At 36.4% G+C, this 25,835-nt stretch overlaps 1 protein-coding gene across 1 annotated transcript; it reads left to right on the forward strand.

Moving 5' to 3' along the window:
- Nucleotides 1-16,126: 16,126 nt before the first annotated feature.
- LOC149788051 (perlucin-like) lies at nt 16,127-24,573 on the forward strand. The gene is made up of 5 exons (XM_089974332.1): nt 16,127-16,217; nt 17,255-17,343; nt 21,632-21,722; nt 22,255-22,486; nt 24,464-24,573. The coding sequence occupies exons 1-5, from the start codon at nt 16,166-16,168 to the stop codon at nt 24,489-24,491; spliced, it is 492 nt and encodes a 163-aa protein (XP_089830458.1). The 5' UTR covers nt 16,127-16,165; the 3' UTR covers nt 24,492-24,573.
- Nucleotides 24,574-25,835: the final 1,262 nt, after the last annotated feature.

Consider the following 25,835-nt stretch of genomic DNA (forward strand, 5'->3'; position numbering starts at 1 on the left):
ATTGATTCAGGACCGCATATTGGTGGATCCATTAATGTCTGTGTTGGAAGTGTCGAATACCAAATTGGAATATTTAACTTTGATACGTAATCGATAAATTCTTTTGGTGGCGCTAGTCGTACGAGTCAAAATAAACAATTTCGCGAGGATTAATCGCGTAGGCGACCCAATGTGTGCCAGGGCCAGTACTTGAATCGAGATTTATTATTCCTGTCTCGGTGGAATTTGGCTTTTCTGGTAGTTGATCCCGCATAAATACGCCTCTGAAAAATTTTATTTTTTTATTTTTTGCTTCGTTGAATAAATCTAAATTTGAATAGGGCGTGCTAATCTCAGGCCGGATCCGTACGGAGGGGGGCGTCTTAGATAAAGGCCGCTTCCTTTTTTTTACCGTATCGCCCTCCTATTTTTTCTAGTAGTTTTTTACCTGCGTATCCAGCCGCGCTTGATGCTAGACCGGTTGCTATCGACGGAGCAATTGCGGCTAATAATCCGGGAATAGCGGCTAGTAGGGGGAAAAATCCACCTGTTTTGACCATATCTTTGATGGCACCTGGACTAAGATTCACATGAACGCCGGAATTTGCTGATTTGGCTTTGGTAAAGCGTCCATGCTGATTCTTAGTTAGCGATAGTTTGTTAGGCCCGCCCTGAATTTGATCATTTTTCAGGGTTAATTTCACGCCGCATCGCTTTGTTATCGCTGACTGGAGCTTTTTTATCTGACCCGGGGTCAGAGTTACGCTGATGTGTTCGTATGGCATATTAATATCGTTTTAATCTAAATTTAGAAACCTTCGATGTTACATTTTTTCGACAGGTGCGTCGATGACTCTCATTCTGCCGCTGATGCCTTCCAAGATCATTGTTCTATCGCTGAGAATTACCGCGATTGCTCTGGCTGGTCCACCTGTGTTAATTTTGGCTTTGAAATGAATATCAACGACGGATTGTTTTACCAGATCAAGATGCTCCAGGGAAAAATAGTAGATAGGATAAAGAGTATTAAAATCCAGCTGTGATATTTGTAATCCTGTATCGATATTTTGATCACGACCCATAAAACACAACAAGCGATGATATGCGCGAGCCGTCGAATAATTTTGAAAATTAATTGATATTTCCTCGGATGGTTCTTGTTGCCCGTTTATCCTCAACGATACATTTGTTGCATCGAATCTATCGAATATCATGTGACTGTGAGTTTGATCGTATCTGTTTGCGTTTTGAAGAACCACAAATATATGTCTCGGCGCCGAGACGCCTTGTTGTGACGCAATTCGCCAGGTAAATATTCCGTTGATATTAACGTCGATAGAGTCGGTTGTCGTTGTTAGCCAGGACATGACAGACTTACCACCTTGGTTCATGAATGACAATAATTTTTCTTCCACAATTATCGATGGAACTATCGCTGGCATCCACAAAGTAAATTTAGTTAGCAACACCTTACCTGGATCAGCAACAACAGCGTTTCTCCAGATGGCTCTGTCATTACCTGTGTCGTCTCGAACGAAGGAAATTGTATGTTTTGCTCCGTAAATAACTTTCCTGAAATGTCTGCAAAATCCAAAAATGTGAGATAACGGAATTGCACAGGAGAATCTTCGTTCATTGCCAATTAACATTTTTTCCCGCGTGGCAAATCCAAGGTTATAATTATTATTGATGTTAATTATCATGTTTTCAACGTCAGCAACAGCAGTATTAGCGTGATTATTCGGTTGCCTAACATCATACTGGATATGATCAGCGTGATCAGAATTATCTTTGGCGAACATCATACTAGGACCGGCTGATCTGGTAAAATCATCCGAGTGTCTGGCTAGGCCTATTATCGTCGTTGCAACATCAACGTTACCTGTAATTGATTCAATTTCTCTTCCATCGATCATGTAAGTGGCGCTCTTAAATAACGCCATAATACCGTTATTGACAAATCCGACTTTAGAATTTGCTGCATAAACGGTATTATCACGTTTCAAAAGTTCGCCAGTAAATTCGATATATGCCTCAGATGGAAGAAAATATCTTGTTGTATCGTGAACTTGAATTTCAACGCGATTAGGTGCATTTGGTATCACTGCGTCGTACGAGAAATACTGGAAATCACGCACAGATGTGTCTCTACCTACAGGCTCGTCCATGTCGAACACTTCGTTTGACACTTGTGCGAACATTTATTATTAAGAATTATCATCTAAAACGAAGACCGCTACCCGATATGAAACTTGTGTTTGCAACTTCCTTTGCTAGGTCATTTATTTTTTTGTTTGCTGCGTCGTTTATAGCTTTACTGACATCGGTGGGCATTTCGCTGGTGCTAGGTAATTTGACAGGTTGCTTTTTTTTACTCATTAAGTTTGATATTTTGCTTTTGACAACATCGAAGCCTTTACTGGCCAAATTACCAACACCAGAGATGACAGTCTCGCCGATCTTTCCTATTGCCTTTGACGCAATTTGCTTGGCTGCAGGTCCGATTTTAGGTACCACTCTTGTGACGAAACTTTTAACGATGTCGCCGAATCCGTTGCCGTGGATGTATTTGTATACTGGCAATCGAGAATTAGCCACGCGGACCTGTCTGGGTCTGCGTTGATGCTTGTGAACAATCATGTTATCTAAATGTGATTGTTTTAATCGATGAGTTCATCGACGAGCTCTTTGTAAATGTAGGAATTAATAACACCGCCACGGAATAATCGCTGACAAATATCGGAGGCTTCGTTGATTATTTCAGAGGAATTATTTCCGGCTCGTTTTCCCCCGATTAATATTTCGAGGCGAGATACGTCGTTGACAACGCTGTCGGGGCAAATGGTATATCCGCTTCCTGTTTTTGGTTCTGGTGTTGAATATGGCGATCGTCCCATTAGTTTTTTGTGTTCATCGACCTCCTTTAAAAAATTTAAATATCCGAAATCGTATAAATCCATCGGCCTCCTTAAACTACCAAAATAAATTACCGCCGGCCATGTTCCTGGTCCGAATGAATCAACAAAATTTTCTCGCAAATATATTCTTCTATTAAACGGGGAATAATCCGAAGCAATATCCAATCTTGAAAAATTATCTTTGAGCTCATTGATATGTCTTTCTTTCAAATAATTATCAGCAGATATATTACTAGGATCAGATAATCTTCTTGAAAGAGCTGCAATTTCTTCCTCAGTTAATTCTCGAACTTCCTCGTCTGCAGGTTTTTTGGGGTCGCCCTTATTTTTTTTCTTTTTTGATTTTTTTTCTTTTTTCCGAGGTTGAGTTCTTTCCTTTGGTCTAGCTCCTAATTCCTGTGGTTGAATTCTTGTTCCTGATCCCTGCAAAATTTCTTCTTCCGATTCCTGTGGTTGAATTTCTTCTTCAAACTCCTGTGGTTGAATTTCTTCTTCAAACTCCTGTGGTTGAATTTCTTCTTTTGGTTTTGGTTTTTTTCGTGGGGATTTAGGCTTTTTTAACAATTTCGCCTGTTCTTTATTATAATTTTGTGTTTCTTTTGCAGCCCTTAAAAATCTTCTGTAATATGGATCCTCTTCTTTTACCTGTGATCTTCCCGAGTAAACTTTATATAACATATTATACCAAATTTTACGACTTGTAATTCTTTTTTTACCCTCATTCGTCAGATATTCTTTTCGACCACTAAAACTGTTTTCCACGTGTCTACCAAAATCATCTATATTATACTTCATCGAGAGCGGCTCTGATATCATTTGCCATCCTTCCTCGGTAAAATTTTCTCTTATATCCTCGAGACGAAACGATTTTGCTCCAGTTTTTTTTTTTTACGTATTTTAAACCCGATTGCTTTTCTTGGTTCTGCTTGCTCATGAGGTTGTGCTAATATTGCTAGTCGATCTGGCAATACTCGTGCATGTTCCTCGATGTCTCTCAACATGGGAAAAATTCCACGTTTCCTGATATCCGGATCGTCATCGTCACCAAAAAAAAACTCTTTCGGTTGCTTCGGTAACTGGCTTTAATAATTTCGACGATAATTCGGTAAATCCCTGCTCTGCGTTCTCGTATTCACGTACATTTTTCTTAAATAATTCCTTCGTGGGAATAAGTCTCGTTATTGCCGCTAATTGTTCTCGCGGTAATCTAGCAGAATGCGGTTCTCCAATTGTACCGGTACTCGAGCTCATATTATTTTTAATTATATCATTTTAATGTAACGTAAAATGGACCAAAGCAGCCCCAAAGTGACAACAAAAAACAATAACACAAAAAAATATCCCAGCCTCGTTTATTTTTGCCTCAGGTATTATGTTTTATGACACACTTGGCATACACACCTGATGCACCGAGTCTGAAATGCATGAAAATTAGCTCTCGTGGAAGGCTTTATTTTTGCTTTCTGAGACTTCTACGGAGAAAGTTCTCGTAGGAAGGTTAATTTGGTCTGGGAACAATGGTCTGTTAATCTTCCCTTGATGAGGAAATTTTTATTTTTGTCCAGGGTGGCATATTTTTATAACACACTCGGCATACACACCTGATGCACCGAGTCTGAAATGAACGAAAATTAATCCTCGTGGAAGGCTTTATTTTTGATTTCTGAGGCTTCCACGGAGAAAGTTCTCGTAGGAGCGTTTATTTGGTCTGGGAACAATGGTCTGTTAATCTTCCCTGCTGCTGGTTTTAATATCAAGATAACGTAAGTCAAGTTCGCTTGACAATCATTCCTTCCGAAATTGACTAAGCTGTGGTCCTGTTTGACCTTGACGTTCGCCCTTTTTATCTTCAACTAATGTGTATTTAATATTACAAAATTGTAAGGAGCCAGGCTGGCTCAGTGATTAGCGTGCCGCACACACGGCCGAAAGCGTGCTGGTCCGAATCCTACCATCAGACTAGCCTGGGCCAGCAACCGTGGTATATCGTGTGCAGCTTTAATTGCTTCAGCACTAAATTACGTATTTGTATTGCTGTGCCGTAAAGCACACAAAAAACAAAACAATAAACAAACAAAAAATTGGTAGCGATATTCGTGTCTTCAGGACACGTAGTTTGTTTGTAAAGTTTCCAGAATTGTAAGATAAGATTTATTTAACGTCGTTATGATTGAAAACAACACTTCAACGTAAGCTCTAATGAGCCTTTTTACCGACATTACACAAAACAAATGAGTCATTATAACAAGCATGATTTGTAATACGTACAAACACAGCATGATACAAAGATACGAAGCACACAACGCATAACGCGAAACACGAGCATGCAAAGCATTTACAGACAGCTGTGATTAAATGCGAAGTTAGTATATGGATAAATTAAACTAGAATTAAGGATAATTTCCTGAAAAAAGATATTGGTAAAAATGAAAGTTTAAATTAAATGCAGAAGTACCAAAATAGATTAAGCTAGTCAGACAAATAAACCCTTCAAATCTGTGATGATCCAGATGGACGATATGTAGGTCTGATGTCACACGTCCATTAAAATGTGCAATTTTTCTGCATGCAAATCGTTCCGAAACAAATCTGCGTACACTTCAGACACATAACAGTAACTAATAACAGCCGTATCTAGCGCGAAATTCAAAATGGCAACAGGACACAGGGTTCTGTTCTTCCACGTGGATTTACAAGCCACCAAACGTAGGAATTGCTCCGGCAAGATAATGCACATGCCACCAAAAGAACCCTTCAGCCGACGGTAGCACCCCAGCCGCGTGAAATACTTTGTAAGTATAAAAGGTAGACCGATGTGTAGAGCCAAAACTGGCTGCATATTTTTGAAAATTTTAATAATTAGGTGATATCAGCCGCTAAACCGCCAATCAATATCATCACGCCGAGGGGCTGATTTATCGGCCTAGGATTAAACAACATGCATTGGTGCAATTTACGCCTTACTCAAAGAGAAAGTGGCGAACAGAAAGGGACTTGATGGTACATAAGACAATGACAGAAAAACAGTAACTATTAACACAAAAATTAGCTGACGTCATCATCTTTAAGTGGTGGTAGGATTACAGATATTACATCTACAGTTTTTACCATTTCAGGAAAAAATTAAAGATCTACATGAATTAAATAAAATTTGATCTCTCTCTTTGTAGCTCATTCCATAGAATGGCAGCTATATATATGAATATTTTTTTGGCCAAATGTTGAGCTTTTAATTCTTGCACTGTTGTTTATAAAACAATAATATAGTAATTTGTTTATATAACAATTAAACATTAATTTTCTTAATAGATATGCCTTTATAGGCTTTCACATATATCGGCTTACTACATTTTTGAAGTAATGATTTAACGTGAGAAAGCATCATCCAGCACTCACTGACGTTATGAATAGAGCTGGGTTTTTTTTCTGGTTTTTTTTTTTTTTTTTTTTGGTTTTTTTCTTAAATTAGTAGGCTATTATTCTGATTTTGGGCAGGGGTGACGTCTCTGTTTTTATAGATTTATCAGAAGATGCGGACAAAGTGACTGTTACATACAGAAACATTCATGCACAATCGCCATATAAGGTGGCACTCACCAGTTTTGTACTTTGCAAAGGTTAGAATTTTGAGGAAAAAGAATTTCCCCGAGCGTTCTCACTGATTACACTGGCTATTTAAAAAGGGCCTTATATAATAATAATAATAATAATAATAATGAGGACTTTGTATAGCGCCTAATCTTTAGAAGCTCTAAGCGCTTTACAACATTAGACAACACATATAAGATTAAAAAGCATAATAATATTATTACAAAAACAAACACCATGAAATTAGAAAAACATTAAAAAATAAAAAAAAAACATGCTGAGAATATTTCAGGTAGGAAACATTATTAGGTCTTTAAGTTTGTTCTTGCAGTCGAAATAAGTGAGTTTTAAGAGCCCTCTTGAATGTGATCACTGTGTCTTTGTGTCTAAGTTCAGTGGGCAATTCATTCCACGTTGCTGAGCCCTGGTATACAAAAGAACGCTGTCCATATGACTTTGTTTTCATAGTGGGAATAATGAGTATACGATTGTCAGAAGAGGAGCGTAAGTATCTTGCTGGTGTGTACACATGGGTTAGGTTGGACTAGAGTCCGACAGTGAAACGTAGCACAGAGAACAAATTTTGTGTTTGATTCTGGATCAAATGGATAGCCAGTGTAGGGTACAGAGCAGCGGGGAGGTGTTCTCTGATCGTGGTACTCTAAGTATGATCCGAGCAGCTGTGTTTTGAACTTTTTGAAGTTTCTGGAGTAGATATTGAGATGAATCGGACAGAATTGAGTTACAATAGTCCAGTCTTGATAGTACTAATGAACACACAAGTGTTTTAGTGGCATCAACTGAAAGATATTTGAGAAATGAGCCGATGCGTCTCAGCTCAAGATATGCAGCCTTGCATATGTTCATGACATGTTGGTGCAATGTGAGAGTACTCTCCAGAGTAACACCTAGGTTTCGTATTGATAGTGTGAATTTAATGTTGGCGTTGCTGATATTTATTGTTTGAGGTAAAGGATGTGAATGAGAAAGTCTTTTTGTTGTGATCAGAATGGCCTCAGTTTTATCATCATTCATCTGCAGCTTGTTACATGTCATCCATGATTTCACATCAGAAATGTACCTCTCTACACCTTGGATGGTAGCATCAACTTCAGTTGGGTGGCTAGATTCGTATATTTGGGTGTCATCAGCGTACAGTTGGTGAGACACTGGATGATGATCTATGACACTTGAGAGCGAGTGAGTGTACAGAATGAAGAGAACAGGTCCAAAAACAGACCCCTGTGGAACACCACAACATAGATCAACTTAGGTATAATTCAAAGAACCTTTAATTCTCTTTATTTTGGTACATGATTGATGGGTGTAATATGGGTTATAGAGTATACAGCTTGACCTTACTTGAAATGTGCACTTGTCAAAAAACTGCTAGCTCCTCTTGGTCATTTTCACTTCCTGGACTTCAGAGGGAAATTGTAAATAAAGAGCCGATAATATATATATATATATATATATATATATATATATATATATATATATATATATATATATATATATATATATATATATATATATATATATATATATATATGTGTGTGTGTGTGTGTGTGTGTGTGTGTGTGTATAAATATTTGGTAATTCGTTCATTGCTCTCTCAGAAGCTGGCAAAATTCATTTTCCTTGTTTCAATAACTGCTAAAGATAGTGTACTTTAGACGAATTCATGCTGATACTTTTAGCACAAGGGAGCAGTCAGTTTAGTTAGCTGTGTGCTTAGATCATTTACAATTTCCACAAGTACAATATCCAAAGAAATTTCAGCTACAGTACACGAAAGTAACAGAGGTATATCAACATTCTCTCTATTGTGCATGTGGCAAATGTAAACAACTTCACCTTACACCCACACTTTTTCTCAGAAGTTCATAATATTTGTAGAGCGCCCCCAATGTCTTTTCTCGGTATGTTTTGTACAGTGCAAATCCTGGAGTTTGCTTCCATATTATTCACAATCAAAGAACTGGAAGTACTGATAGATTGCAGTAGTCGCACACAGCTGTAAACAAAGTAGATGGAAATATTCTTTCATGTGGGAAATGCTAAAATATTTTACTTGAACCTAATTAAATATGAAAAGAAAGTCGTTTGCATTGGCGTGCATCAGAGATATTATTAGTTCTTCAGCCTTGAGGCTATATTACATTATTAGTAAATTCCTGTTTTTAGCATCCGATGGCAAAGAGAGTAAAGTGTCTTGCTGAAGAATTGAACATAGTAGCAGACCAAATCTGGTTTGGAAATCAAACCCGGTACTCCTTCACAGGAGTCAAACATACTAACCACTAGTACTCTACAAACTAGTCTTATTTCTCCTCAGTTTAAATTGTAAATCAATAATTCCAATACCTAACACGTAATATTTGGCTGTTTTGTTTTAGCTCTACCTGTCGTAGATCAAAATAACTTATGGTGTGATCTATTTCCTGTTTTCTGTCTATCCGTCCGTTACCAGTTTAGCGTCAGACCGTTTGATGGTATCTTATTTATAACTTGTTCTATTGCCATGCATTCACTTACTATTCTCTAAATAATATTTTGAGCTTTTTTGAACTTTTTCTGCAAAGGGATGAATTCTGTCTATTCCGACACCAAAGAATCTAAATAGTCCTGATCATCGATTACTTGCTTTACTTTACAAGGAATCTAGGTCAGTACGGTACTTCATGCTAATTTTTCTTTCTTCTAGTGATGCTGATAGCATATGTACACAAAATATTTGTAAGTGTTTCTTGTTGTTTTTTTTTTACCTTCATAAGTATTTGAATTCACATCGGCACCATATGTCCAGACTGAAAGATCTTTGTAGCCTGGACGTCTTGTCAGCAATGTTTGAGATAAAGCTGTGTAAATGTTTTTCTAATTATTACATACTGCCACCATACATGTATTTGATGGCAGAATAAAATCTTTTGTAACAAATCTGAAAGTTAAGACACTTGTCATATTCGATCAGAGTTTGTTAAGTCGTGATTTACAAAAGGTTGTTAACGTTTTCCATTTTTGTAGTAACAACAGCCTTATTTGATATCAGATTTGAGCCATGTGTTTAAGCATTTCATGTCATGTTTTCTGTAAAATTTGATCAAATTCTGTTGAGTAGTTTTTGAAAAGAGGTAGTTTTAAAGCTCTTAAAATATTTTTCTAACAAGGAGCATATCTGATGGCGGATTCGCACAAGTTTGAGTAGTAAGTAGTAGCTTATGCTATAGTGTTTAATGGTACGTCGTCAGAGTACAAATTGGAAAATCGTTATGCCATGATGCTTTCTGTCAACATTTTGTCAAATTATGTTAAATGGCGTTTGAGAGGAAATGGCTTGAGTAATAGTGGCCATGTTTGATAGTGGGTCGGCATCATTAAGATAACTATGCCTGGATGCCTTCTGTCGAATTTGGTTCAATTCTGTTGGGCAGTTTTTGCGAAGAAGTCGTTTAGGTTTTTATACGCATGCCAAATCAGACTTGTGTGTTTCAAAACAAAGAAGTGGCGAATTGATTTATTATTATGGGATATGGCCCTGTCATATTAGAGCCATATTGTAGAAATCTGGGTGCATCAAAACATGCAGCACCAGCCATTACCTGCAGACAATGATAGTAGAGCGACAGCTATTCGTGTATTCCACGTTTCTTACCTTTGGTATGAATATATTCACCATGCATAAAATTTACATAGCATAGCACTTTATATTTAAAGAAAAATGAACAGTTTTTAGTCCATAGTCAGGAAAGTACAGTCCGAACGCCTTAGTCCATAGTCAGGAAAGTACAGTCAGAACACCTTATAGATTTTCTAACAATATCAGTGGCGGAAATGCTCGACAACAGCATCGAGGTCATTGATCAAAGAATCGAATCTTACGTTAAGTCTGTTTCTTTTACAGATGTCAAAGATATTTTTGAGCTGTTACCAGCCTTATAACTACCATCAATAATTCTCGAGACGTTATTGCTGCCATGTGCATAACTGAAACATAGATGAATGCTTTCTTATATTAGTTTTTATTAGTTATTATTTCCGGTAAATATTCATTCTGGTTAAAGCCCTATACTGTACTCGCCCAAAGATGCAGGACTGTCGTCATTCTCGCTCTCGTCATCGTTTTCCTCCATATCTGGGCCCCGGATGGCCGAGTGGTCAAAGACGCTTGATATTTCACTTACGTCTGCGTCGGTTCAACTCTTGGTTCGGCCAATGTGGATATATAAGAAAGCTTGCCAGTAGCTTCAAGTGGTTCTTCCAAGCATATCGTGTACTCAAAATGGCGTTCAACCCACACAAACAAACCGAACTTCCTCCATATTGTCGTGTGCGCTGTTGTCATCTTTTATTGATCGTCCCGCGTCCGTCTGAACTTTATTTGGAAAAAATATTTTGGAAGAAGTAATGATGGTTTACTCTTCTTTTAAGTATTCTGAAAATAAATTTATTCGACGTTTTTGTTCTCAGATGCGTGAAATTATCATCTTTCACTTCATTTCTTGTTGTTGTTGTTTTCCAACTCAGTGTTAGAGAAATTAAAAAAATAGTATTGTTTACATAATTACATAACACTCAACAGGTTTTGACAGTCGAAATTCATAGTATTCGACAGCTATTATTTCTGTCATTTATGCCTATATTTCTTAAAATATGAACTGCTGTGATGCTATAATTTGAACACATTCCGTTTATATCGCAGGTTCTTACTTATGTCATTAAAATTGGACTGTACTTAAATACGTTCTTATATATTTCACATTTTGCTTTTTTCATACAGTTCCCAGCGTCTAGTTTTCAACTTTTAGTTTGCACTATATGTTCTACATTTTGCTCTGTGTCGCATATCACTAGTGTCATTTTCAGACGACACTCACGCAAGTTCATAAACATATCAGGAAACAGCAGTCAACGCTGGACAACTTAAAATTATCCATCTGCCCACTGGACAAGTAAACATCTCAGGATACACCAAGAGAATGTGGGTTAATTTCTTTTTGTCACAGATTGACAAAGATATGAATGTAGTGGTTAATGCATAGACAAATATATAGTATTATTAAACGATTCCGTTTGTCCTGAAGGAAAATTTTAAAGTCTCGTAGCTGGCTGCAGTTGCTTAGTCGTTTGCAGATAAAGACATTTTTTTTGGTCTGTTTCTTAGATACTATTAATTGTATAGTCATCAACGTGTTTTTACATACTGAGGAGAACAACATCACGATACTAAGTCAAAGTGACCTAATTTTGACGTTCCAGTCAAAACTGGACAAATTAAAATTGTCCATCTGCCCACTGGACAAGTAATCATAGATTTGACTTGCCCAGCAATTAACTTAATTTGTCCAACAAAAAATTACGTTGTATAATAGTGCCTTTTTCTAACAAAGTTAACCTTATTGACCTTTACATTGCCTTCTACTATTAAATACCAGATTCAAATTTGGGAGTGGCTATATAAGTTTTTCAAAGTTTCGGTTTTAAGACAACAAATCACATTATATGAATCTAAAACGTTTTTTAAAATGTGCAGTAATTTATCTGTAGGTGTAATAAGCAAAGATAGATGAATATGTTTGATAAATAAGTTTCGGAGTTTTTCGGTGTAGATTTCTTTTATTATTATTAGTAGTAGTAGCAGTACTAATAGTAGTAGTAGTAGTATTCTGTTGGTCCTGATTCACTTTGTGTTCATGTTCTGTTTTCAAAATTTTATTAATGATAAAAGCATCTCCGCTAACGAAGTTTTATTTGTTCTCGAACACGTCCGAACCATTTTTTGCAAGATCTAACATTGAAGAGAAGCAGATTGATGGTTTACTTCACAGAAGAGTTTATGTGGTCCCCACCCCGATTTATGAATGTAATATTCAATTAATGAAACTAATTTCCCAGATTGCATGATACTGGAAACATATGTCCATTAGATTTTATCAGTATTACTGTTTATAAGATAGATAACAACCAGGTACCGAATGTACTAGCTTATAGGTTGAGTCCAACTGCAACATCATGCAACTAACACCAGGTTCCTGATAATAACAATCGCCAAGATAAAAATTAATCTAATTGCGAACCCAAAACCATCGAAAGTGACGGTGACAAATTCTGTTTAGAAATAAAGCACATATAAAGTGGTAAAAAGTTGTCCGGTCGGTCATTCTCGTGGTAATGTGCACTTTGCCTTGCAAGTGTTTGTACTTGTCCTTGACGTACATGCAATGCATTCGTTCTGCGTTGTCTGGTGATCGCACAAACCCTTTAAGATTATGTCAGTTTTGGGGATACAGTTACTTTTACAGTCATGAAACTTTTCATGTACATATATCCTGATGAAGGGAGATGCGGTAGCTCATTTGGTTGAGTGTCGGACTCGTAGGCCTAATCAAAGGATCGTGGATTTGATACCAACTCAGGACAGGCCGTGTTGTCTGCCGTTGTGTGTCTTTGGGAAAGGCACGTAGATCCCATTTTCTCGGCATGATATAGCCACAAATGTGTTAAACGTTCCTTGAAAAGCAACAAAATCAAAACGAAAACACTTGTGTAGTACTACTCTACGATAAAAATGTAGATCACAATGGCCTATTTTTACGTTCCAGTGATAATGTATACTTGTTACGTTTAAATGGGTTGTTAGACACCATTGCCTGTAGAAACGTATAAATGTGCATATGAATGCATCTTGAAGACCACTACACCATCATGCAAAAAGATTACCGTAACCCACTTTCCGATATGTTTTTCATGGTTGGGTTAGTTTCTGTACTGTTGCCTGTATACTCATGATACATATGTGCATGGGTCCAAAGGAGTATGACATCACGATATCAGAAGTAGGTCATAGTGACATACTTTTACACCTCAGAGATTAAATAATCCTTTGATGTTCGGGTGACTTTTTCAGACTTGGCGCTTGTTCATTCATTAAACTGAATATTAGCATATATTTTGAGAAGTACAGCTTCACCATATCGAAGATAAAAGTAGCTGTGACCTACATCAACCATTTGTTTTGTTCTCGTCATCACTCAGTGCATCCATTTACATCGTGTGTGTGTGTGTGTGTGCGTGCGTGCGTGCGCGCGCGCGCGCGTGTGTGTGTGTGTGTGTGTGTGTGTGTTTATTGTCGTCGTGTATTATGTGTATTCTGTGTGATGTTCAGCCCTGAGTCTCGGGAATGGGATGAAACGACGTGAATTATGCACACATTGTGTAAGTAACCAGTAATACCCATGTGAAAATATATTTGGAAGGAGGTCGTATTATATATCCCTTGTGGTACAAGCAAGCCGGTACGGTCAGTTACAGCGTACCAGTAAAGCAATTATTGCCGGTATAGCCGTACCAGGAAGATGGGGATGTGGGATCAGTACCATGCCTGTAACAGTTAAAATCTACTTGCACCACTGTTTATTCCCTATACAATCTGCGAATATCTGATGATAATCAAAACTGTATACTTTGCACTAAGCTTCTCTTCTATACAGTCCACTTCCTCACCACTACCACCTTCCCCTTTCGACATTTGTTTGCGAATACCTTCGAGTCCTGAAATATTTAGAATTATATATCTTTAATTAACCTTCAGAAGAAAATTTTATTGGTGTTATTTAACCGGACAGAGTGTCGAGCATGCTGATCTACAGGTAGATTTAAAACTGTTTTGATCCTTCTATTCTTGAGATCAATGTGAATCCTTCTATTCTTGAGATCAGTGTGAAACTAGTTACTGCTCTGTTCTTCTTCTCCCACTGCCCTTTGCCTGTACCATCTGAATGTGAAAAATTGAAAACTACATTTCCTTTTCAAACCTGAAGGAAGAAACGTTCGAAGTTAATGGGGACTGTGTCTGTGTCTGTTGATTGTTGGGGGTGATGTGTTCTAAGTCAATTTGATTCAGTCAGATGTGACTTTTAGAACTGAAAAAGGGAATTTTGTGCGCTTGTTGTATGGTGTTACTTATTGGATTGTGTATATTTTACTAAATGGAAAGAAGCTCCTACCCGTTGTAGACACATTTAACTTTTTCTTGCTACTTCAAATGCTATTTCAGAGAGCGAGCCAATGGGGGGGGGGGGGTCAGCGAAATGTCAGGGATAAACAGCATAATAAATAAATCTATAAACGCGAGAGATAAAAAAGCAAGCGTATCCATCCATACACATTTGAATCGATGGGGTCGGGCGGCTGGTAATTCAGTTAAATAAACATGTTTTATTTTGCTAAATTATTAAACGAGAAGCAGCTTCCCAACAAGTCAGACATACGTCTAATTTTGATAACCAAAACATTAGGATTTGATCCTGTTATCTTTTTAAAGAAATGTTCTACATTCTGGCCTTCCCTCGCTTTCCCAGGCCAGTAGCATAAAAATAGAACGAAGGTTAAATAGAAAGAGTCAATCATTGACCTCGTTTACTTCGTATGGAATGACCTTTTAACCATTGTCGATTAATCATAACATTTTCACGAGGGGTAAAGTTGACCAAGTTTAGCGATGAGACTTGAATTGCGAACTTTTTCATAAGAAAAATTATGCAGTGTACTGTTAGTAATAAATTCGAGATCCATTAACATCTCTAGCTTTATGAAAGTGATAGATTTCATGCAATTTTTATGACGATCACATAATATGAATAAATTGATTCTTTGATTCTTGTTGGCTACATAAAAAGAAATTCAAGGTCTCCAATACAAGTGCATGCGAGAAAAGAAGGGAAAACATATGCAAAGATAGCTTTTCAGGAAATAAGAAGCAGCTATTGTATCGTAAAGTTAATTATATTATAGTTTTCTGTAGAGGAGTCATTGCAGCTGCTATCAGACACTTGGTAGAAGTGCATAAGAAATTAAAATAGAAATAAACCAACCCATACCACGATGGTTTCTTTCTAAAGGACCAAGACTAAAATATCAAGAACACAGTTATGGAAGGGAGAAATGCAATTTAATTTTTTTACTACATTGCATTAGTAACTTCAATTATCTTAGAACTTAGGTTCCATCCATTGTATATATTAGGTAGCCATACCCTCTCCAAATATACAATCCGGAACCGGATTATTCACTTTCTTTGTAGGTGTTGTGAAAATTAATTCGACGTTTTCGATCTAAGATGCATGTACAGATATGATTTCTTTCTATACTTTCCTTATCTGTTTATCTTTTTTTATATTATTTTTATTTATTTATTCTACATCAATGTCAAAGAGATGAAAATCAATATTTTGTTAATAAATAAATTAAATAAATCGCATACTTATCAGGCTGTTACGGTACAAATTTTCCAGCATATATATATATATATATATATATATATATATATATATATATATATATATATATATATATATATATATATATTGACCGTTGTTGTGCTAGAACTTTAATACTTTCCTTTTTAGATCAAGTTCATATGCATGCCATTAAATTTGATTGCGTTTTGGTTGTAGCTAAAACCGTTTTTACATTTGTAAAACATCGCTCTCTGTACACTTAGCTATGACAGTTTTCAACTTTTGGTCAGAACTGTATGTTCTACATTTTGTTCCTTATCCCAAATCACAGGCACCATTTTCAGATGGCACACTTCCCATTGATAACTACCCTGCAACTGTATATAATGCCTGCCAGAAACATTCAAAAGCGTGGTACAAATTACTCTTCAAAGAAGAATAATGAAAATGAAACTGTTTACTTTTCTCGTAACAGCGGCTATTGTACCGATGGGTAAGTTTCGTCTCAGTTATTTTGTGGACACTGGATTGAATAGAGTTGCTCCGTAAGTTTGTTTCGATATTAAATGGTTGTATTTGTCTACAAATGTATGAAAGCCTTGTAACTGCTGGTATATTATGTCACCCATAATTTATTTTCATAGGTCACTGTTTGATCTATTTTTGCATGTACATATACCTCAAGATTCGTAATTTGCAGGACACAAGAGTTGCTTAGTTATCGTAACACTCTTGCATTACGACACTTGTTATTAGCATATGAAAACAATAGCTAACACATATACTGACTCCTTATTAACGTGGGCAATACATTTAAATGTATTTATACATTGACTATTCGAAGAAATAGGAGAGATTATGTATTCGCCTAGGCGCCCGCTTCCAACCTTGGTTAAATGTTTGGGGCAAGTTTTTGTTCTGTACCTCGTTCATTTTTGGTTCTTCGAGCCCCTTTTCTAAGAATATTGTTTATTATCCGTATATCAACAATGTACCCAAAGATCTACTACATCGTACTAAAGTTCAAGATCGATTACTCGAATTTAAGATATATTGCATGGTATTCGAGTATAGCTTTTGGGATATTAAAATATATTCAGTAGCACTTACTTTCAAGTTAGTTAGCTTTAGGGCATACTTTTTATTCATTCCTCTGTGCTGTTTCATCATCACCTGACAAAGTCAAGACGTTTAATCATGTGGTAAATGTCGTACATAGTAATTCAGATTAATGGTGTGTCAGCACAATATATTGAAACCTTACAATTGGAATATGTTAATCAATTGTGTTAAATATTATTCCCTTAGGTATAGACTGTAACAACATGAAGAGGAAATATTATACAGAATGTCGCTGAAGCATAATCGGAAAGAATATTTGCAGATTGTATACTGTGCATTCAGCCATAGTATAACTGGTTGGGTAGGGGGAGTGGTCACATTTGTGTTCTTTTCATACTTGTGCATATTCTGGTGAATCGTTTAATATGACGTGTTTTAGGAAATCTCAACTTTTAACTTTATTTGTAGCGTATACAGCATGTGGGTCCGGATGGATACCTCATGGAAACAGCTGTTACAAGTTTACTACTGATATACAAAACTGGGTGGACGCAAAAGTAAGTGTATTCGTCGATTTTAGTACCAAATTATATATATATATATATATATATATATATATATATATATATATATATATATATATATATATATATATATATACCCTATGACGATTGTACAAAAGTTGTATCAAGTTCTACCTACGCTGTCATTGGTGTCATGTCCTGGGGTGGGTTCCAGGGGAAACTGGAGTACACAGAGTGAACATTCTAACTCGATGTGGCAGCAAATAATATAAACAGAAGAAAAACGAAAAGAAAAAGAAGTAAGAATATATATATATATATATATATATATATATATATATATATATATATATATATATATATATATATATATGAGTTATGAGCGGAACAACGGATTCTGTTAAATGAATTTTGTAGATGGGTAGGAAAAATAATGGTTGTCCACAAGTGAATGGATAATATTATCATAAAATTTACTATAGTGATATGCCTTTTGTGATTTATTTACGACTTAATTCCAATCCTGAATTAAACTGTATTTAAGACGTTGTCTGAAATTCAACAAAAATACTTTTTCGTCTCGTACATCCTGTGCGAACCATCTATAGCCGAATCCACACCTGTATTGAAGCGTCCGCCTCGGATTCGGGAGGTCGTGTGTTCGAACCCTGAACAAGTCATACCAAAGACTTATAAAAATGGTACTAACGGCTGCCTCTCTAGGCGCTCAGCAATAAGCGGTCAATGTTAGGACTTGTCGGTCTGGTGTCAGGGTAATGTGACTGGGTGGAACATGATGCCCCAGTGCTAAACATCACTGTAAACTGCCACACTGCAGACGTCGTAGTGATATGACTGAAAAATTGTTAAAGCTACGTTAAAACTCCAAATCATACATATTCTCAACATAATATAACATTGTCTTGGATATCGGCTATCACCCATTCTAATCGACTGAATCCAATACACATTGACAATAGTAATTAAAATATATAGGTAGTCTTCCACATGTTTCTCGTGGTAGAAGGAAGTATGTATGTCTCGGAAGGTTTAGAAATTTAGTGCAGAACCTATCATGTACCTTTTCAACTGTATGTGAATGTTCATACCGTGAAATTTCATTGGCATAGATTAATACAAGTATGACCACAGAGCCAATTGTTTGATAGTTCTGTGACGGAAAATTGCCTAACCTGTATGTATAAACTTGTTTGCTTGAGTTGTGAGTTCTTGCTTCTCTTTCGTCCAGATAAGGTTATGGGTGAATTATAATCAATGTATTTGTACCCAGATACGGTTTGGGTTTGTTTATCCTTGTAGGACCACTTTATTCATCAAAAATCCACCATTTCTGAACACAATAACTTTTTGTCTAAATTAACACACATTCGATCATTTTCACACAATGTCTCCACAATACTAATTTGCCTTTGTAAAGAACCGATTGTTTACAATGTCGTCAACATACAACAGCGCAATAATACCCGATATTGTTGTGTAAAAAATATACCATCGTGACAATTTTGTCGGCGGTCTGATAGTAAATCATCTATAAATAGATTAACATTAGAAGGCTTAATACGCAGCATTGTCTAATGCCAATATTACAGGTGAGGAATTATGTATATTGCCCTTTCATATACACACAAGAACGCAGATTGTGTACATCAAGATTAGAACTTTCAAACAGCTTCTACAGATACCTTTCTTCACTAAACAAGTCAGTAAGCTTATGGAAAGAAAAGAAAAGGACAACAAAACTACCTCCCTTTTTGCGCAAATATTTCTGAACCATTGCTTGAAGAAAAAATATATTATCTATTGCTGAATAGCTCTTGCGGAATCCTGCATGAGCTATTCCTGAGAATAAGAATCAACTTAAATCCAGAAAACAAGCACATAGCACAAAATCAATAGAACATCTTGATTCCTACTTGTCTGACTGACAAGGGTGAAAATCTACAAACACGGGATAAATAAAATAAGAAAGAATTTGAAAAAAGTATTAAAAATATTGAATAACTGAGGACACATAAAACTAGAAAGTATTTTTTTACTTGTTCCATGCATAACAACCGCCACGTTGCAAAGAGTTACAAGTTAAGTACCACTTAAACTTTGTCTAGTACATTCTTGGAATTTAAATGCAAGTTTAAGAAAGGGTCTCACGAAGAAAACTACCTCGCCTAAGATTTCCTTACGCTGTATAGAAAATAAGGTAACTTCGATTTTCTACGTGTACCAAATCCAATACTCTTCTGTGTCAATTTCGCATGTTTTTCTCATCGCCCTACACGTTCTCACTCAATGGTGTGACCATTTTTTCAAAAAGAACAATCAAATTTTCTGTGGTACCAACTTGGACTGTTTCATTCATTCCACGATACATAAACCACTTACATTGGCCTATCTACTTTTGCTTCCCACGTCAACAGTATCCTAAAGGCGAGACACCTTAGTTTTGACAATCCGATTATCGAAGAACTTACAAACGTGTTTCAATGAAAGTTGTCCGTTGGAAGAAACTTTCAATTTCCTTGATAAATGGAATACCTAATACACTGGTCAACAGTGAAATCATTACTGACTTGAAAAGGCCCTAATCTGTAGTATTTTGGTGTGCCGAACACTTCTGCTTGGTTCCTCCTCTTTCCGGCGGAATAACGAAGCGAAAGAAGTCGAGAATAGTCTACCCAAACATTCCGTCTGCATTGAGACCAGTTCCACATGGTGAGGGACTTCCTATTCCAGAACCTCCAGCAGAATATTCTCTTGATTCATCTGACGAAGACAAAGGTGAGTCGACCTGTTCTTCTCCTGGTCTATCAGCATGCAGTGATCCAGATTTTCACTGTGGTGCATCATCAACCCCACACAGAATAACACAGGAAGAACTAAATGACCTGATTCGTGATTTGGACTTATCAAAGAACAAGGCAGAATTGCTAGGATCAAGACTCCAACAATGGAATCTTCTAGAAGAAGATGTCACAATTACTGCATATCGAAAGCGCCACCAGCAATTGGAGCCTTTCTTCAGAAAGGAAAGTAATCTGATATTCTGTTCCGATATTGAGGGCCTCATGAATGCTTTAAAAATCACTCATGACCCACAAGAATGGAGACTATTTGTGGACTCTTCGAAACTGAGTCTCAAGGCTGTGCTTTTGCACAATGGAAACATTCTTCCATCTATTCCAGTAGCGTATGCTGTCCACATGAAAGAGACATACGATAACTTAAGGCAGCTACTGAATTCCATTGAGTATAACAAGTACAGCTGGCACCTCTGTGGTGATTTGAAGGTAGTTGCCCTTTTAATGGGACTGCAGCAAGGATATACAAAATACACGTGTTTCTTATGCGAGTGGGATAGCCGAGCAAGGGAAATGCACTACATGAGGAAGGAATGGACTCACAGGCAGAATGTAGCCATTGGAGAGAAGAATATCCAACACCCAGCTCTGGTTGAGGCTCAGAAAATCTTGCTACCACCCCTTCACATCAAACTAGGTTTGATGAAGAACTTCGTGAAAGCCATTGACCGGACTTTGCCAGCATTCCAATACCTGCATGAAAAATTCCCTCGACTCAGCGAAGCAAAGATTAAAGAGGGAGTTTTTGTGGGTCCTCAGATTCGAGAGCTTTTCAAAGATGACCGGTTCAACAACTTGCTGGAAGGTGACGCGAAACAAGCATGGAATGCTTTTCGCCTAGTTTCTACAGACTTCCTCGGAAATGTTAGGGCAGAAAACTATAAGGAACTAGTAGAAGACATGTTGATGAAGTATAAGAAACTTGGCTGCAATATGTCTCTAAAGATTCACTTCCTTCATTCCCATTTGGATTTCTTTCCCAGCAACTGTGGTATTGTTAGTGATGAACACGGCGAACGTTTTCATCAAGATATCGCAACAATGGAACAAAGATACCAGGGAAAATGGTCCACTACAATGCTGGCTGACTACTGCTGGACACTCCTCAGAGATGCTCCCGAACAGCTGTACAAGAGACAGGCGAAGAAATCTAAGATGTAGTCAATGACTTGATTTTTTATAGGTAGGCTATTACAGTTGACCTTTTACTATTGGAATGCATTTCGTTATGTAAACATTAATTTCTTGCAGATTACAAAAAAACTAGAGCCAATTTTGCAATTTGACTGTCATATTCGTGTTCAGCACATAAAAATTGATAAGAATTGACTAATTTTATTTCAGTAACATGACTTTTGTAAAAATTTGTTGTCCAGTGATATCTTCAATTTATCAAAACATATTATGTCATTTCCATTGATGGAAAAATCTGATCATCATTTCAGACAATGTGCAAATGGCATTCGGCAGATCTCACTATTGTCGAGACTCATGACGAAAATGAGTGGATTAAATCACAGGCAAGAAAAGCGAACCGTAAGTGAATATATATATATATATATATATATATATATATATATATATATATATATATATATATATATATATATATATATATATAATTTCCACAGTTATGTGAAGGCACTTGACAACGTATACCAAGTAGCTAGTAAAAACTTTACGACACGATATCCCCACTTGCACTTACCAGTCACTCTTAAACAAGCCAGAATCCTCTCACATTATGTAAATGTGCGACTTGAAGCAGAACTGCAGCATAACTGACGTGCGATCGGCTAATGTGAAAAAAATCCGTCAATCTATAGCGTTTTCACTCTTTCAAACGTTACATAATAAGTGATGTTTATCTATTTTAAAAGGGGCCATACTCATTAATTAAGTGAATTAAAAATAAAGAAAGCTTCAAAACTACGTCATTTTCATTAAATAAATATTTCTTTACGAGCAGCATGTGTCATCAAATACAAGATTCAAGCGAAATGTATGAAAATTTTTTGGCAAGCTATTGCATGTCAAAGCTTGACGGCCATTTGACCATATCTTGCAGATACTGACCAAGACCAAGGTTTCTGGCTCGGAGCTACGGATTTCATAGAGGAAGGACACTGGTATTGGGAATCTACGCAACCCCTTCAGTTCACTTACACCGATTGGGGTCAGTTCCAACCAAATAATAGGAACAACAGTGAACATTGTCTGGCGATCCTAAAATATTTCGACTATGCCTGGAGTGATGAAAAATGTGACTGGGATAATTTGAACTATATCTGTGAGAAAAGGTCAGTGGATGCTTTTTAAGCGTCTTTTTGTGTTGCTTTTTTTTGTTGTTGCTGTTGTGTTTTTTTTTGTTTTTGTTTTACACCACAGAAATATTTTCCACCTCCAGATGGCAGATGTGCACAATAATTTTGTCAATTAATACGTCTGAAATTCTAACATTACACTCACGCAATCTGGAGCCATGAAAGAGTACCACTGTATACACAAAACCATCAACAAACAAATCCCACCGTCAGACGGAAGACAAGAGTAATACGGGAGTACCATTTCACAGCAATACCATCAACAAATAAACAGCTGAGATAATGATGCAATGACATCTTAAAAGCAAAGGAAACCGGAAAACATAGTAGGTGCTCACCGGTTAATAAAGTTTATGGGTACAATAGTACATGAAGGACTATTTAATTTCAAAGACAATGGAAGTAAGATTCCTTGTAAAAGGGTTACCACCGTAACATACATTAGACTCAGCATCTTTCGAACCTACAGCCCACTATAAAGCAACATCTATCTATGTTGAGAACTGCGATATAACTCGGAAGCAAAGACATACAAAGGATGAGTGTTACTACTGAGTTATCCCCCCATTTCCCCACCCTTTATTCCACCCACATTTAAAAGAAATGCATCAAAATGGCTCGAAAATGTTTTGTCCAAATTTATTGTTAGCTCCATTGATATTATTAGTAATTCTTTGCAGAGCTTTGTCATATTTGAGTGTGGTCAGTACCCACATCTATGGAGTAATGGTGTTATAGTACCTATTCATAAGAATAGTAATCTTGGTGTACTTGATAACTCTTAGGGTATTACACATATAAGAGAATTAGCGAAATTTTAATCGAATATATTGAATGAAATAGTGTGTAAATGGGCTAGTAGGTTATAAAAAAAAATAACTGAAATGATTATTAGGCTTCCAGAAGTTATGACTTGAATGAAAGAGTATGCAAACGGGTTCATAGATCTGACGAAAAATAATTTGAAAAACCAATATGGTCCACTATAGATTGAATGTTTGTACTCAATAATTTCCAAGATGCTGAGTTGTAGTAAACAAAAATATAATATATTGCACATTCATCGATTAGGAGAAATCGTTCGATGAAATCGAGTGCAGTATGTTTTGACATAAATTGGCTAATTGCAGGATTACTTCAGTAATGGTAAAGACATTAGGTGCTACTTATAATTCTGTAAAATCTTGTATCAGATACATTAGTAGCTTTTTTCAGATTCTTCAGACAAACAATATGGCCTTAAATAAGGACACCCTCTTTTATCAATAGTGTATGCAATTTGTATAAATGTTATTATTACCGGTATGTAGCCTAATGTAAATTTAGATGAGGTTTTCTCTATAGATGATTTATCTCTGTTTTTGTTATTATATGCAGATGATGCGGTAATGTTTGTATTTAAAAGAAAACAATAAAGCAGACATTACAAACCCTGCTGAATAATTAGGAATATCTCAGTATTGTTTTTCATGGCCAAATGTAGAAGCATTTGAAGCTGTTATGTCTGTAAATTGAAAAAGAATAAATTTTGAGCCTCGGCGCAACATAAAGGACCAGAAGATAATTTTGCATAAGTAATTGACGGTTAAATTACTGTCTCACACTAATAGAATTAAATATAATTCCGTCTTTACATTTTATATAATTTAATGATAAGTTTATTCTCACTCAGTGAAATACATATTATTTTCAATATTCAATAGAATTGTGTTTCTTATTGAAACAATTTAATGGGGAATATACTTTATATTTTGTTCTATGTATAACCCAAAGATACAAAGAGATCAGACTTCAGAAAATTCTACTGCTTAACATGAAAACAAGTTTATAACCTATGTTGCATGAAACTTTTCCATGTATTTTCTTTTCTTTGTTCGACTGATCAACCAAAGCAGACCTGTAGGAGGTGTAAAGTGATATAATTAGGTTCTTAGCTCAACCTTTTCTTTTCAGGTCAGCGCCTGATGTCGTCATAGGTTGATTGCGTGGAAAGATAACTATTTTGAATGATGATATGAATGCCGATTAAACCATGTAGAATATTTTTCATATGTAATGATCAGAACCAATAATAAATTACATTTAATAATTGAGACTGTTGCTTTCTTTGTCTTGTTTTTCTTCATGCTCGTGTACGTTTCAAGATATGTGAGAAGGTCGAGACAGGCATGTTTGAATACGACCCTTTGCTGTTGAGCTTCTTTTAAAAATCGGGCAAAAGTATTAACTCTGCTCATATACAGGGAGATAGGGAGAAGTAATCCCCATCATAGTGCACGCAAATTTATAGAACATTCACCAATAATGAGCACCTCAACAATTTAATCTTCTACTTATGACTGAAGGAAATTCTTTCCGTGAAAAATCTCGATAATATAAGTTCATAAACACAATACAACATCACACTGTCAAATGAAAAGCCCCGCATCTAAATCCATTATCAACATCACACTATCAAATGACAAGCCCGCGCATCGAAATCCATTATCAACATCACACTCACCAGACGTTGAGAAGCACTCCTAACGTGCCTCCATCATATGACCTGCCGGAATACCATGAAACCAGACGCCATTCCACATACCTTGCAAAACAAATAATAAGTTTACACAAAAACAAAGCCCTATCGAATGAAGTAGAGCGTATTTTCCTTGTATGGTACAAAACGGGGTTTCTGTGAATATATTTAAAACTGAGCATATTACACAGAAAATAACTTGCATATATAAATCTAGGAGTTAAGTTTTAGTTTTCATGGTTTGTTAGCTTGATGTTGTATACAGAGAGCGAGAGAGAGACAGACAGACAGACAGAGACAGAGAGAGAAAGAGAGTATCGGTTAAATATATGCAGATTGGAAGTATGTGTCCATAAGTGACCACATATATCTTTAAAGTTGCATAATATGAGTGTTTATTTTATACCATGCCCACCTCCCACCACAGTATTGAAGAATAAGTCATGTGACAGTATCATACTTCAACACTTCAGTGATTATCTACATCTGTCATATCTGGAGAACTATTTGGATCCTGCCGACTCTTCATTCATTTGGCTTTATCTGAGCATACATATGCAGACGTACAATATTGCTATATCAATGAAAACGTAACTGCGATTTGCGTAAACACACTGGATTGTTCTCGTTATCATTCAGTACCTATCATTTTAAGCACTGACAAATTTAAACCTACTTTCCTGAATAAACATGTGCTACCAAGCTTTATTATCCTTTGACAACTTCATTGTTTGTGTCACTGTGATGATGAGAACCCTATTGCGCGTGTGTGCGTGTGTGTGTGTGTGTGTGTGTCTGTGTGTGTGT

This window comes from Sinohyriopsis cumingii, chromosome 11 (assembly GCF_028554795.1).
Source record: "Sinohyriopsis cumingii isolate HCF-2022 chromosome 11, ASM2855479v2, whole genome shotgun sequence".
In the NCBI taxonomy this organism is placed as follows: Eukaryota; Metazoa; Mollusca; class Bivalvia; order Unionida; family Unionidae; genus Sinohyriopsis; species Sinohyriopsis cumingii.